This window comes from Cicer arietinum, chromosome 7 (genome assembly GCF_000331145.2).
Source record: "Cicer arietinum cultivar CDC Frontier isolate Library 1 chromosome 7, Cicar.CDCFrontier_v2.0, whole genome shotgun sequence".
In the NCBI taxonomy this organism is placed as follows: domain Eukaryota; kingdom Viridiplantae; phylum Streptophyta; class Magnoliopsida; order Fabales; family Fabaceae; genus Cicer; species Cicer arietinum.
The window spans coordinates 11,655,118-11,669,834 of record NC_021166.2 but is presented as its reverse complement, the minus strand read 5'-3'; the positions used below and the strand labels follow the sequence as shown (position 1 = coordinate 11,669,834).

The 14,717-nt window shown below is 30.0% G+C and overlaps 2 protein-coding genes across 2 annotated transcripts; one reads left to right on the top strand and one right to left on the bottom strand.

Moving 5' to 3' along the window:
* The first annotated feature begins 2,559 nt into the window (after positions 1-2,559).
* INR134 (rab-type small GTP-binding protein) lies at positions 2,560-6,811 on the top strand. Its single transcript, NM_001278997.1, is given in 8 exon segments — positions 2,560-2,679; positions 4,471-4,543; positions 5,038-5,085; positions 5,176-5,223; positions 5,638-5,709; positions 5,804-5,959; positions 6,080-6,183; positions 6,358-6,811. Coding segments are annotated over 8 exon segments (609 nt in total). The 5' UTR covers positions 2,560-2,665; the 3' UTR covers positions 6,452-6,811.
* Positions 6,812-7,485: 674 nt separating this feature from the next.
* LOC101496032 (pentatricopeptide repeat-containing protein At4g16835, mitochondrial) lies at positions 7,486-9,684 on the bottom strand. The gene has a single exon (XM_004508896.4). It carries the CDS (start codon positions 9,544-9,546, stop codon positions 7,633-7,635), a length of 1,914 nt encoding a protein of 637 aa, XP_004508953.1. The 5' UTR covers positions 9,547-9,684; the 3' UTR covers positions 7,486-7,632.
* Positions 9,685-14,717: the final 5,033 nt, after the last annotated feature.

Below are 14,717 nucleotides of genomic sequence, written 5' to 3'. Positions count from 1 at the left end.
AACATAATTTATTTGTATATATTTGACTCCCGATTTTGTCCATGACATTTGCATATATGATGTTTTTGGTGAGGTGAAACAAATGTATTTTATGAGTGACAGTAAATCACGACATATTACCAATTCGATTAAGTGACACGACTAATAGAAAAACAAAATTAATGAAAATTTCATAAAATTCAGATATTATTTTAAAAATATGTGCTTTGAGTAAGTTTTTTGGATATTTATTTTTACATGACAAAAAATATAAAAAAAATACGACTATTACAATCAAGGTTTGTATAGACAATTTAATCAACAACTTATAACAAATGTGATAATTATAGAAGATAAAGTAAAGTATATTTTTTTATAAGTTAGCTGATTTGATAAACTATCTATACAACTGATGAAAATGAATTAAATGTCTATAGATAACTTATAGGATTTTCTCTCTAAATTATTTATATAAATACCTATGGCAATTAAATGATAATTTATTTTTTGCGTCAAATTACTATTTGATGGTGAATAAATGTTACGAAACTTCGACATGTTGGTAGGCTCAAAAGAGGTGTTTAGTAGGCCATTGTTCGGAACAAATACCAAATAAGTAGGGATAAAATTATGTTACGCCGTCCGTTAGGGGCTTATGGTCTGACCTACTTATGGTCTGGCCAAGCCTATTTAATAAAAAAACTAAGTTCAGACTATTTTTAAAGTCTATTTATTTAAATAGATCAAACTTAAACTTATAAAAAAACTATTAGGTCTGACAGGTCGGTCTATGTATATTTTATTATTTATTAATGTTATTTTATTATTTATTAATATTATTTTATTATTATTATTTATTAATAATATTATTTCTTATCTTAAAATCTATCAATTATGCAATCGCTCGATAGTCGTTCTATATTTGTTTGAGAGGTAATAATGAGTGCAAATCTATTATTTGAAACCAAAAATCATTTTTTAGAATTTAAATGGTGTTTGTTTCAGATTTTTTTAAAAACATTTCGTTAGAAAAATCATTTTTTGTTTAATATATATAGATATGTAAAATATCATATTTAAATATTTTAATGTTAATAAGACTTTTAAATAGACTTTCAGATCATGCCAGACTTTTAAAAATGTTAAATCAGACCGAAAAAGAAAATATGATAGACTTTAGGCTAGACATAAATCAAAAAAACTAATCGTAGCTAAACTCAGACCTTTCAAAGGTTGACCTGATCTATTTCCACCTCTACAAACAAGTGCTTTCGTTGGAATAAAATAAATTACATATTTATTTAGATATTTTATCAAATACTCTCTTTTAACGGGTTCTATATGATTTTAATATTAAAATATAATCATATAAAATTATTAATGAGATTTATTTGATAATTATTTTGGAGGGTTGAATTAGAGTGATTGATTGTTTATTAAATATTATAATTAAAAAATTATAAATAAGAGATATATACACGTTGAATTCCCTTAAATTAATTAAAAATTAAATTTTCTATTTTAAATGGTCTAAAACTATATGAAGAGTGTTAAAAACACTTTTTTCCAATACTTATTTTATTATAAATAAATAATATATATACATAATATATATACATTTGATTTTTACTATTTTATAGATATTTTATCAAACAGGCTCTTTTAAGGAGTTATACATGATTTTAATATTAAAATATAATCATATAAAATTATTAATAGATTTATTTAATAATTATTTTGGAGTGTTGAATTAGAGTGATTGATTGTTTATTAAATATTATAATTAAAAAATTATAAATAAATAATGTGTATATATTTAATTCTCTTAAATTAATTAAAAATTAAAATTTTTATTTTAAATGGCCTAAAAGTATTTGAAGAGTGCTAAAAATACTTTTTTTCAATACTTATTTTATTATGAATAAGTGATATACATTTTATTTTTTACTATTTTATAGAATGGATTTCACATAAATTCCGTCACTTTACTTTAGGTGAGATCCACATTAACTTTATTCAATAAAAAAGTAAATATTAAAAAAAAAAAAGTGTTGTTTGCAACTGTATTTATACCAATGTAAATCTACAAAAGCTCTATATCAATAAGAATTGAGAGAAGAAATACAAATTTTAAAGTGAATTTAATCTTTTGTAGACTAGTATTTGAAATTAAAAGCAATATTTTGTATTTCTTTACGAAACACAAGAATCTAACTGATATCATTTATTTAGTTAAATTTAAAAAAATAAGTTCGTATTTTCATATTCTCATGGGTCTATTAATTTATTGATCGAGTTGTTGTTTGAAGAATAAAAAATGAGAAGGAAGTTTGGAAGGAGTATTTTATTTTTGAAACATAACGATATTGATAGTAGAGTGCAAAGGAAATGATCCAATTCGGTAAATGGAAAGAGGGTGCAGAACACGTGGCAGTCACCGATGTTGTTGGTATACGTCACCCCACTCGCATATACCTCCGACACCTGCGGGTCATTTTAAAACGCCACTCCCTCACACGTTTCTTCGATTTCTTCTTTCATCTCCTCTCTTCTCTCAACTTCTCATTTTATTCCTCCGCCGACGATCTCTGATACCGGTAACTCTCTTCGCCGCCAAACCCTTGCTCTCCTATTTTCCTCCGATCCCTTTCCGATTCAATTCGCTTCCAACCAACCTCTCCCCGTCATGAATCCCGAATAGTAAGTCCCAACTCTCCTCGCTCTTTCCATTTCTGCTTCAATTCTCCACCAAAAATAAAACCGTTACAATATTTATTTTACTTTATCTGAATCGAGCTGGTTTAGATCTACCGTATTCGTCATTCCACTGTTGTGAATTTTGGTGCTTTGTGAAGTGTTGTTTCGTCTTTGTTCTACTTTTTCTCTGATGCATGGCTTGTGAATTTGTTCCAAACGTTATGCTGGATTGTGTTTCTACAAACTTCATCGCTGATTTAGATCCGTTTCTTTAGATGATAGATCCGTTTGCTCATCATGTTCACTTATGTTTATGCTATCTTTTAAATCTTTGATTCTATGATCCAATTTTGGGCTGTAATTTTAAATTTAATTTTATAATTTTTTTTATAGTGATGATATAACTGCAGAAATTGGGTTGGGTTAGTATCTAGCAAGAGATGTGCAATTGTTCATTAAGTAAATAAACTCAAATGTGAGTTCTAAGAGGACTCTGTGAATTTCTTAAAATTAATACCTTGAAAGAACACCAAAATTGATGGCTATGTTTGTATTCTTTATTTGGAGGAAGGGCCGCATGGTTTTTTCCCCCTATTCGGTGATTGTGATTTGTGTGTGGTTAGTGATACTGTATTCTATTGTATCTAGGGGTTGTTATAGTTTCTTTCTTGGCTTTATTTACCGATGTGAATAAGGGGATCTTTGAAGTTTGAAGTTCTATTCTATAGATAGATCTACGAATATGATGTATATAAGCAAAATGTGGTCCTCCCTAAAATTAATAGGTTAAAATTTTTACTAGAGGTATTTTTTTAGTTGTTGAATTTTTGTGGGATCAATAAATGTCTCTTGTACTATGGGAATTCCAAAATGGACAAAAACTATTTTGTGCAAAGCTAATGAAGTTCCGTGGGTCTGTGTTAACACATGGTATACAGATCACGGAACAATTTAATAAGTAGAATGGGTAGTCGGTGCATGATTTTAATCTTGGATTAATTAATTATAATTATGTTATATATAGGTGGCAGCCTACATGGTACCTTTTAGACAGTCATGTTTTGCTGTCTACTGGGGCACTCATGAGCTTGATTTTTGCTGCTTAGCTCAGACATAACTTGGTTTGCATAGCATGATCCAATTAAGTATATATTTGGTATCACAGTGGCTCACTCTGACAAACTCACCGTGATGCCAACACATGCACTATGTTTTTGGTCTACGTGAATCTACTTCTCATCTCCAATGTACATTATAATTAAGGCAAATGCTAACAAGTTCCCTAAGGGAACATGCTAAGGAATCAACTGTAGAAATAGTTTTGGAAGTTGTGTATTCACTTCTTTAAAAGTTTAAAAATTGTTATTTTAAACACAATTTTTATTCTTGGTTCCTTAATTAAATACCCTAAGGGAACATGTTATCTTGCTAACATGTGCCCTTGGGGCACTTCGCACTTGTTAATAAATTAAAAAAGTAAAAGTTTTGTATTGGAAATAACAATTTTTAAACTTCTAAGGAATTGAGTACACTACTTCCAATACAATATTTATACATTTATTTCTTTAGCAAGTGCCCTTAGGGAACTTGTTAACATTTGCCTATAAATAATTATAACTCTTCATTATATTAAAATATATCAATGGTTATTAGAAGTTAGTCCGTTGTAGACTAAAACTCATTTGGACCATATCATACTCACCCACTTTGTTCTGGCCATTATCTTTTGAAAAAGGAGATACATTCATTGATATTATCATATCTTTGATTGGAGCATCTATATGTTATTTTCAGTGACTATTTGTTCAAGCTTTTGTTGATTGGAGATTCTGGTGTGGGCAAGTCATGTCTCCTCCTGAGGTTTGCTGTAAGTTCTGAGCCTCTGTCCTTTTTTTTTAATTCTTGAGACAATTGCTTTGTGGTCATTGGTCACATTTTTCCAATTAATGAAAAATGAAGTTGAATATTCTCACAATTCAATTACCATACAAAGTTGAAAATTTGGAATTTTGGATATATTTTAGGCATTGAAAATATGTTTGTGCGTGTGTGAGGTGTTACACACAATGAGACTGTGAGAGGGCTATTTGCATGAGAGTGAAAAGAGTAAATCTTGACCATATCCATATATGCTCAAGATTAAAAGGTTTTATTAGTCACATCATCATTTCACATAGTCACACAGCTTTATTCATATCAATTCATTGTTAGATCCAATGGCAAGATTTACTCCTCCTTATCACATAAAACGGCTCTCACCCGTTGGTGACGGATGCAATGTCAAACAAATAGCTTTTACCTTGAATTATATTTTAAGAAGTAGAGGTTACACTTCTTACTATTAATTTTTCTGTGAAACAGGATGATTCATACCTTGACAGCTATATCAGTACAATTGGAGTGGACTTTGTAAGCATTCCATACCCACCACTTAACCTTACTTCCATGTTATTTTCAACACAAATATTGACTAATTACTTATCACGCTTCCTTCTATAGAAAATTCGCACTGTTGAGCAAGACGGGAAGACCATTAAACTTCAAATTGTAAGTCACTGAAAAAGTTACTGTTATTTGAATATTGAACAAGTTGTTTTTGGTTTTGAACGGGGTTTTACACGCACAGTGAGACTGTGAGAGGGCTATTTGTCACAAGCAGTTGTTTTTGTTATCTGCACCTAAATTACATTTTAGAAATTGTCTCAATTAGATGTACAAAAATCAATTTGAACTTGCCTTTGAAAAATCAATCCAAGAGAATTTTATTTCCCATGTATCCAAGGATATCTTTCCGTTTCTTTTATTGGTAACCATTATATGTTCACTTGCTAAGTGGTACATTCCAAGTCTTTCCAGTTACCAATTGTTTTCTTGGTTCATTTTAGCAGTGTTATTTGGATTTGTTGCTTTACTGTACTCTGCAATTGTTGACAGAATTTTCTGCATCTTTTTACTGTATAGTGGGACACTGCTGGTCAAGAACGTTTCCGGACTATCACTAGCAGCTACTATCGTGGGGCTCATGGCATAATTGTGAGTCTTTTTAAACTGGCCCTTCCTTAGTAATTTCCTTTTTATGCTATCTTGGGAAACAATGGCGTAATCTTTTTTATTTTCTTCTTTGCAGGTTGTTTATGATGTCACTGACCAAGAGAGCTTTAACAATGTTAAGCAGTGGCTGAATGAAATTGACCGTTATGCAAGTGAAAATGTAAACAAGCTTCTAGTTGGAAACAAGTGTGATCTCGCGGCAAATAAAGTTGTGTCCTCTGAAACAGCAAAGGTGATTCTCAAATTCTCAATTTGTTGATTTTTGTTTCATATACATGTCCCACTCCCACCAACATTTTTTGAATCCTTCCTTTTATCTAATCATTGATGTTTGTGCTTTGTGTTTTTCCAGGCATTTGCAGATGAAATTGGAATTCCTTTCATGGAAACTAGTGCTAAAAATGCCACCAACGTGGAACAGGCTTTCATGGCCATGGCTGCTGAAATTAAAAACAGGTATGCAATATCTGTATGTAATGTCGTGAAATTTTTTAGGATGGGACAATTGTAGAGCTTTTTTTTTTTTAGTTTGTGTAGATCAAAGAACTTTGTTTAGTCAATAGGTACTGATTAACAAATCTACCTTGATGATTGACCTAATTTTCTTGTCCCTGGCAAATTTTTCCACAGAATGGCAAGTCAACCAGCGAACAATGCCAGGCCTCCAACAGTCCAAATTCGAGGACAGCCAATGAACCAAAAGTCTGGTTGCTGCTCGACTTAGAGACTAAGTATTCATGGTCTTAGACGTTCATATGTGTCTCTGTGGCATCTAAACTAGTTTTCACATAATGCTTTCATATGAAGATTGTTCGTCATGATTTACTCTTTATCGTTCAGCTCCTTGTTAAAACTTCAATTCTTTTCAATGTATTTGATTAAAAACAATATGTACAAAATTAGGAATATTGTTGAAAAGCAGTATTTGCCTTTGTTCTTTGTCTCCAAGCACATTTTACCTTACGCAATAGCCTATTCCCGGAATCGATCATTTTCTCTGTAGGAGTTAAATGTAGTTCAATTGCGTCCACTCTTGTAAGTCTATGAAATAAAATATATAGAAAACTGAATTTTTATTTCTGAGAAGTTTCATTTATTATTTCAGTTTCGTTTGCTTTCTTGGTTGACCATATTTTTTTGCCGTAGAAAACTTAAGAGGTTTCCTGAGCAAGGTCTCGCTGCAAGATGGTATACATGCCTGCGTTCTGATTCATAGTTTTTAACTCATTATTGTAGAATTTCGTTGTGTTGCAAACTTCAATTTCACGGGGTTAAGCAATTTCGACCCAAATCTGGTGTGTTGGTACTGGTAGCAATCTATGAATAGTCTTATATAGAAATATAAGTTTCAAAAAATTAAATAATTTATTTAAATAAAATTCCCGGTTAATATTGAATCCCCAATTCAACTTGCACAAGTGACTGAAAAACATACGGTAAGCAATTGATGCTCCAAAGTCCCAACTCCATGATTTAGATCCGCAACTGTCCTCTGAGTCGTTTTTCAGGTGGCCTTTGTTGAAATCCACCACAACCCATGTAGCCTGTTGATTTTGGAGGATAAATTAATCGTTTTTCTTTTCTTGATGCTGCATACGGGCATGCATTTTTTCACGGAGTGCCAACGAGCAGCAATCAATTGCGTTCTCTTGCTCATGGTCTGTCCAGGCGAACCTCAAACTCTCCAAAAGGCAGCTAACTACTTTAAGAGTTAATTTCAGCATCACAGCCAATTAACACAACAGGAAATTTAACGTGATGCTGGAGCAATGAAGCTTGTGGTGTTCTTGTTATGAATAACTGATACCAAATCGACTTCAAGGTGAAGAGCATGACATCATTTATCTTGCAATAACGCATACTCTTAAAATTCAATACCATTGTAGTGGCTGCAGACCGTCACGCTTACCAATAATCGCTACAGGAGCATAACCCATCCTTGAAATGATGAAACCTTGTGGTATCCCTAACAATTATTTCTCTTTCTTCTATAGCTGAGATGTACTTGATTGCAGAGTGGCAATCTCCACAAACCCTCAAATTTTTAAACACCCGAATTGGAACACCTAATGGTACCTTCAAAAGTCCAAAAGCAATTGCCAGTTTCTCACTATGCCATAAAAGAAGCTGTTCTTTCAACTCCTCTCCCACATCATGCAATGCAAATTCAAGATCTGGAACATAGCCTGCCAACTTCATTTTCTTCTCCAATTTATTTAGTTTTTCATGTATAGAAGTCAATTCGGGATGTAATCTGTCACTTGACCTAAACTCATGCACAACATTGTTGATTTCAATCCAACTATATCCAGGGGACTTCACAACGTTATTTTCTTTCATTGATCTTCGGATTCTAGCAACATGTTCCCATTTGCTTTGTGCTGCATAAACATTAGCCAATTGAACATAACCAGTAGCACTAGTTGGATCAAGCTCAAGCAGATTCTTGGCAGCAAACTCAGCCAACTGCAAGTTTTTATGGATCCTACAAGCACCCAGAAGTGTCCCAAATATAGCCGGATGAGGCTTAAAAGGCATACTTTTGATCATATCTACAGCCTCAGATAACCTACCAGCTCGACCAAGAAGATCAACCATGCATGCATAGTGCTCTGGCCTAGTTTTAATAGCAAAATCCTTTACCATTGAGTTAAAGTATTTAACCCCAAGATCTACAAGTCCTGCATGGTTACAAGCTAATAAAACTGCAACAAAAGTAATCCAATCTGGCTTCATGTCTTCATTTTTCATCTCATCAAACAAATGAAGAGCCTTTTCACCAGCTCCATGTTGAGCATAGCCAGAAATCATTGCATTCCAGGTTACAATATCTTTCCGTGGAATCTGAACAAATAATTTCCACGCATCCTTAAGATCCCCGCACTTAGAATACATGCTAATCAACGAAGTTACTGCAGTTGTATCTCTACTCAATGGACATTTATAAATTAATTGATGAATTTGTTTACCCAACTGCAAAGCTGATAAATCACTACAACCCAACAGCACACTAGTCAAGCTCAAAGCATTAGGCTTAATCCCAATTTCCAACATTATCTTGAAAAGCTTTAACCCGTCCTCTGCTCTACCATTATCAACATACCCAGCAATCATAGCATTCCACGTTACCAAAGTCTTCAAACACATTTCCCGAAACAATCTTTCCGCCGATTCAACCCTTGCGAACTTCATGTATCCAGTGATCATGGCAGTCCATGTAATCACACTTCTCATAGGAGCAGCATAAAAACACTCCACGGCAGCATCTAAATTCCCACAAGCCACATATCCAGACACCATCGCACTCCATGTGACACAATTTTTCTCCGGCATTTCCACAAACAACCTTCGCGCCTCATCCATCATCCCAACTTGAGCATAACCCGAAATCATAGTGTTCCACGACGCTATATCCTTAACAGGCATACGGTCAAAGAAACCACGGGCATTATGGATGCCAAAATGATGCCAATGACACGCCAACATGATGTTATATGAAACAGCATTTGGTTCAGGAATTTTATCAAACAGTTGGCGAGCATGTTCAAAATTTCCATGTTTCTTTGCAAATGCAGCGAGCATAGAGTTCCAGGTAATAGTGGATTTAACTGTCATTTTCTCAAACACACGGAGAGCAGAATCCACGTCACCGGATCGAACATAATTGGCGATGACCTTGTTGGAAGCAATGACATTGTTATGGTCGTGATGATTGGAATAAAAAGAATCATGGTGGCTTTGGTGTTTTGTTGCTGTAAAAAAGCACGAAGTTGATAAATAGTTTAATTTCTTCTTCCGCAAGAGTCGCAAACAATACATGTATTAATATTTCTTCCCGAACGTTCACGGGTTTTGGTTTTATTTAACAATGCAAATGATTGCTGGGTTGTTTCAAGCAACAGGTTGGCCTTCTGTTTTTGAGGTTACTGGGAATTGGTTTGGGAAAAGAAAGAGAGGACTTATAATGAGTGTTTGGAATGCTCATACTTCTCTTGGTAATAAATAATATGGACAGCTTGTATTTGTTCTCTGTCCCCTCCCCTCCTTGCACGTCTTGTGTTGGTAGTAGTTACTCATTATATAATATAGGCTAAATTATATCTGTGACCCTTAACTTAGTTTTAGGTAACGTTTTAGTCTTTTATCCTTTTTTTTTTCGACTTGATCATTTATTTAAATTTAAAGTAACAATTTGATATTTTATGTTTTAAAATTTCAACCATGTTATCCTTTTTTATACAAAAATTCAAAAAAAAATTCTATCAAAACTCATAAAATTAATTATATTCTTCAATATAATACAAATTTCATCAAATTCGTAACGCAAATCTTCAAATAAACTCATATTTTTATACTTTATTTGATATTGTTAGGAATAAAGGACTAAATCGGGAAAAAAAAAGATAAAGGACTAAAACGTTACCTGGAATTAAGTTAAGGGACCACGAATATAATTTAGCCTATAATATATTATTATTCCTTTTATCTTTTAAAAAAAACATAAATTATAATAAAATAAATAAATATATAATGACTAAAAGTATATGTTAGCTATAGTTAAATATGTTTTAGAGTTAGTTTAAGATAATTAAAAGTTAGTTATGATTAAGTGAAAATTGATTGTGTTAATTGGATAATATTTTTCATAATATCAATTTTAAATTTAATATTTTTCTTAATTATTTCTCTTATTTTTAGGATCAATCTTGACACTACTAATTATTGTAAAATAAAATGAATAATATAATAAAATATAATGGTTTGATTTAGGTCTTGAATTATCATTTTGAAGGATGTAAAATTTAATTAAAAGAATTTGATTGATTTGGTTTATTTTAGATTTGAACATAGAATATAATAATGGACCAATTTAATTGGATTTTGTTGCTTAGGTTCTCTTCATGTTATCTAGTTGGTCAAATATTAGTGTTCATGGTGGGTATAACAATGCTTTTATTATTGAAAGAAATTCAAATTCCATGTTGATAAGAAATATAATTCTATAATATTTTATAAAGTGAGAAAAATTATAAAGTCGTTTTGTGAGAATAAGTTAAATTTAATATAAAAATTTAATATGATATCAAACTTTGATTGATTAAAGATAAAGTTAGAGGTAGAGTTCTTCAAAATCTAACGAAGTATTGATTCAAATATTTTTTTTTTAAATTATTTCTTTTAAATACTATTATATCATTGCATGTCATTTTTAGATAGTAAATAAATGTTTACTCTTTTATTCTTCTTGTGGATTTTTTAGGATTGTCTTTTCTAAGGTGTTTTTTTTTTTGCTACTTGTCCTTTTTTCCTCTTATAAAAGTAAAAATTCAGACTTAGATTTATCTTTTAATCCTCATGTATTTAGAGGAATTTAACTTTATAGTAATTTAAAATTCAATCAAAACATAAATAAAATCTTACTATATAATTATTTAATTTCACACTACTTTGGTTTGTTCCCGTGAGTGTTGGTGTCACGAAATGGTTTGACACGATTGCTTTACAAACAACTGTGGCTTAGTTGAATTAGTTTTTTTTATTTTTTATTTTATTTTATTTTTTGAAAAATTTTAAAAATTATAAAAGTAGTGTGCTGTGCAATTTATACTCAAATTCACAAAAAATAGACAATCCCTATTTCCTTGGTAAAAATTCTTCAATTCCGAATTATGGATCCTATAATCCTTAATAATAAATCTTGCATGTGATAACTCAACGAATACATAAATTTCAAACTCAGCTTCCTAATTAAAAATTCAAATTTATATTCAATCAATGTTATCATGATCAATCACAAAAAGATTTAATCAAGCATCAATTACTACTATATATGAAAAGAAGAAGGGATGTTTAACAAACAATACAAAAGATGAAATTAATGATGGAAAACGATTATTTCAAGTTGCAAACAAAAGTCATCCCATCCAAGTTTATTTGTGGTTACTTACTACGGTACCGTGATAATCATTTTGAAGTATATATTTTAATCTTAAAAATTGAATTTATAATAAAAAGAAAATATAATTTTAATAATTAAAAAAAATTAGTCTTTATAAAATTTTAAAATTTTATTTTAGTTTTTATGAAATAATCTTAATATTTTAGTCAATAATTTTTTTTATTTACTTTAGTCTCTATTTTGAATTATTTATTTCTTTTTTTTTTATTTAAAAAATATATATACTTTTAGTCCCTATAAAATTATAATAGAGACTAGAAATAAATAAAAAATAGAGACTACACTTAAAATATCCTAATTTTATAGGAATTACAAATATATTTAACTCAAAATCACAATCATTTTATTATATTATAAAAAATCAATTGTTATTTAATAATTTGAATAAATTTTGTTTAAAAAATAGTTTACATAATATATATATATATATATATATATATATATATATATATATAGATATATTGCTAGAATTCAGCGATATATTTTATTTCATTCGTGTCATAATTAATGTCTTAAAAAATTTTGGACATATTAAAAATTATAATAATTAGAAGAAAATGAGAAGTTATTTTACCAAACTACCCATCTAAATTATTGAAAAAAAATTCACTATTATTAATATAAAGTATAATAATATTTTGTAAGTTGTATATATAATAATCATTAGGTAGTATAGAAAAAAATTAATTAATATTATATTGAAAATTATTGTAAGTAATATTTATTTTGAGATAAATTTTTTAATTAAGTGATACTCATTATGAGACGAAATGAGTATTTATTTAAATAATTTCAAATGTTATCATATTTGAAAGTTGATTTTTCATATCAATCAAATAAAATATATATGAGGAAAGAAAACAAGATAAACGAAAGGGAGTAGTAAATGGGTCTCCAATTCCCTCTATCTTTCATACGTTTTTTTTTACTTTAATTTTTTGGCTTCTGCTACCAATTAGTCTTGCTTCATCCTTGAGGGTGGATAATGGTGAATGATCCGATCAATATAGACTTTAAAAACCGATATGTGATAATAGATCTAATTCTTTATAAACTCATTTCTGATTTTATTTTTATGATATACGAGACTTGAATGTTTCTCTAATATTTTGAAATTATAACAAGCATATAGAAACTCTATGCGTCTCTCGTATCCCATTTGACAAAACTCATTCCAAAAAATGACGAATATAAATATAAACGTAGTTTGAATAATCTTTGAATAAAACTATTTTTTAATTTTATTGTAGAGTCAACGTTCATTTAATTTTTTAACATCGTTATGTTGGTTCTTACTTCTTCGTTCGTGACTGAAGATGATGCGCATTAATTTATAGAATTCATTCATATTCAGTCGCGTTCACATTTTAATTTTTAAATATCGATTTGTTGGTAGTATGTTTTGTACATGAAGATGATGCGTAATAATAATCACACAAACGCGTAGTTGTTTGTAAAATATGGAAATAACTCAAGGCCACGCAAATCACAATTATTTTCATTTTTGTTTAAGCTACTTTTTGAACAATATACTATATATCATGTGCCAATATGTTGTCGAGACTCGAGACAATGAGACACGGATTCGCACGATAAAGTTAGCAGAAAACTATAAAGAGAAAAGACATGCACAACACATGGCCTATAGATCACGAGTAAATACCACAACTTTGTTTGTCAAATTAGGCTACTCTTTATTTACTTAATTCCTCATTCTATCTATAATATTTAGATTAGTTATTCACTTATCAAAATATTTGATCGAGTTATTTATTTCGTTAATTTCAAATTGTTAAGTGGTGGTGTGACACATTAATTAAGTGACACACGTTGACATACAAATCTTGATAGGAAGCTATATTTTTAATTTATTTGAAAATTTCTATTATCTACTTTAGGTTGTCTTCTTCCTCTCTTCTTTTCCAAAGAGGAATCAAAGCCAGATAGTGTATAAGAGCGAAAAACTGTGAAATTTGAAGGTATATAGCCTTTTGCATATGTTGAGTTTGATTGAAATTGACTTTGCTTGGAAAATGTCTCCCATTATTTAGTATTGTAAACAAACAAAAAAAGCTCAAGGCAATAAGCATGGTTATAGTTTTTCTTTACAAAATGAATCAGTTCAAATATATTATATTTTAAGTTTGTCTGTGAGTAATTCTTTTCTCTTATATATATTCTTATGTTTGAAAATTATGAGATGTAATTCATGTAGTTGTTTTGAATATTGTGGGTGTATCAGGGACGACAGAGTGTTTGAGAGAAGTTTGCATGTTGTAAACATTTTTATATAACGTTGCTATTTGATTGTCATTAGACAATTTTATGTTTTTTTCCCTCTAATTTTAAAGTTTTTACGTTATATTTTGTGTTTGATTATGTTTCTTTATCTCTCGATTTTTTTTTCCCAACAAGTGGTATCAGATATTTGGTTTTGTCCAAAAAAAATTGAATTCTTAATATGTTATGTTAAGTATACTCATTATGGTGGACTATGATAATTTTTTTGAACTATATTGTTATGTTATGGACAATTAATAGAAACAAAAGATTTATCAATTTCAATTAGGATGCAAACTACTAGGTTTGATTGAAATTAATTTATCTTGGAAAATGTCCCACATTTCTTAGTATTGTAGGAGGTTAAAGATTTATCTATGGGGTTAGTTCATATTTGCAAGATCTATTAGTCAAAAAATATTTTAAATTTGTACGTGATTTTTTTCTCTCTTATACTATTGTGTTTCAGAGTTGTTAGATGTATTTTATCTATTTACTTTAGAAAGTGTGGTGTACGAGGGCCTACGTATTTGAGTGAAATCTGTATGTTATATATTTTTTCACGTAATATTATTCGTGTATTGTCATTAGTCAAAGATCTTGATTTTTCCCTCTAGTTTTAGAGTTTATTCATTATATCATTATGTTTCTTTAATTTCTCTATGTTTGTTTTTTTCAATAACACAAACTTTCAATTTGAGATATGAGAAATTTTAAAGGTTGTAGAGGTAAAAAAGAAAAAGAAGACAAA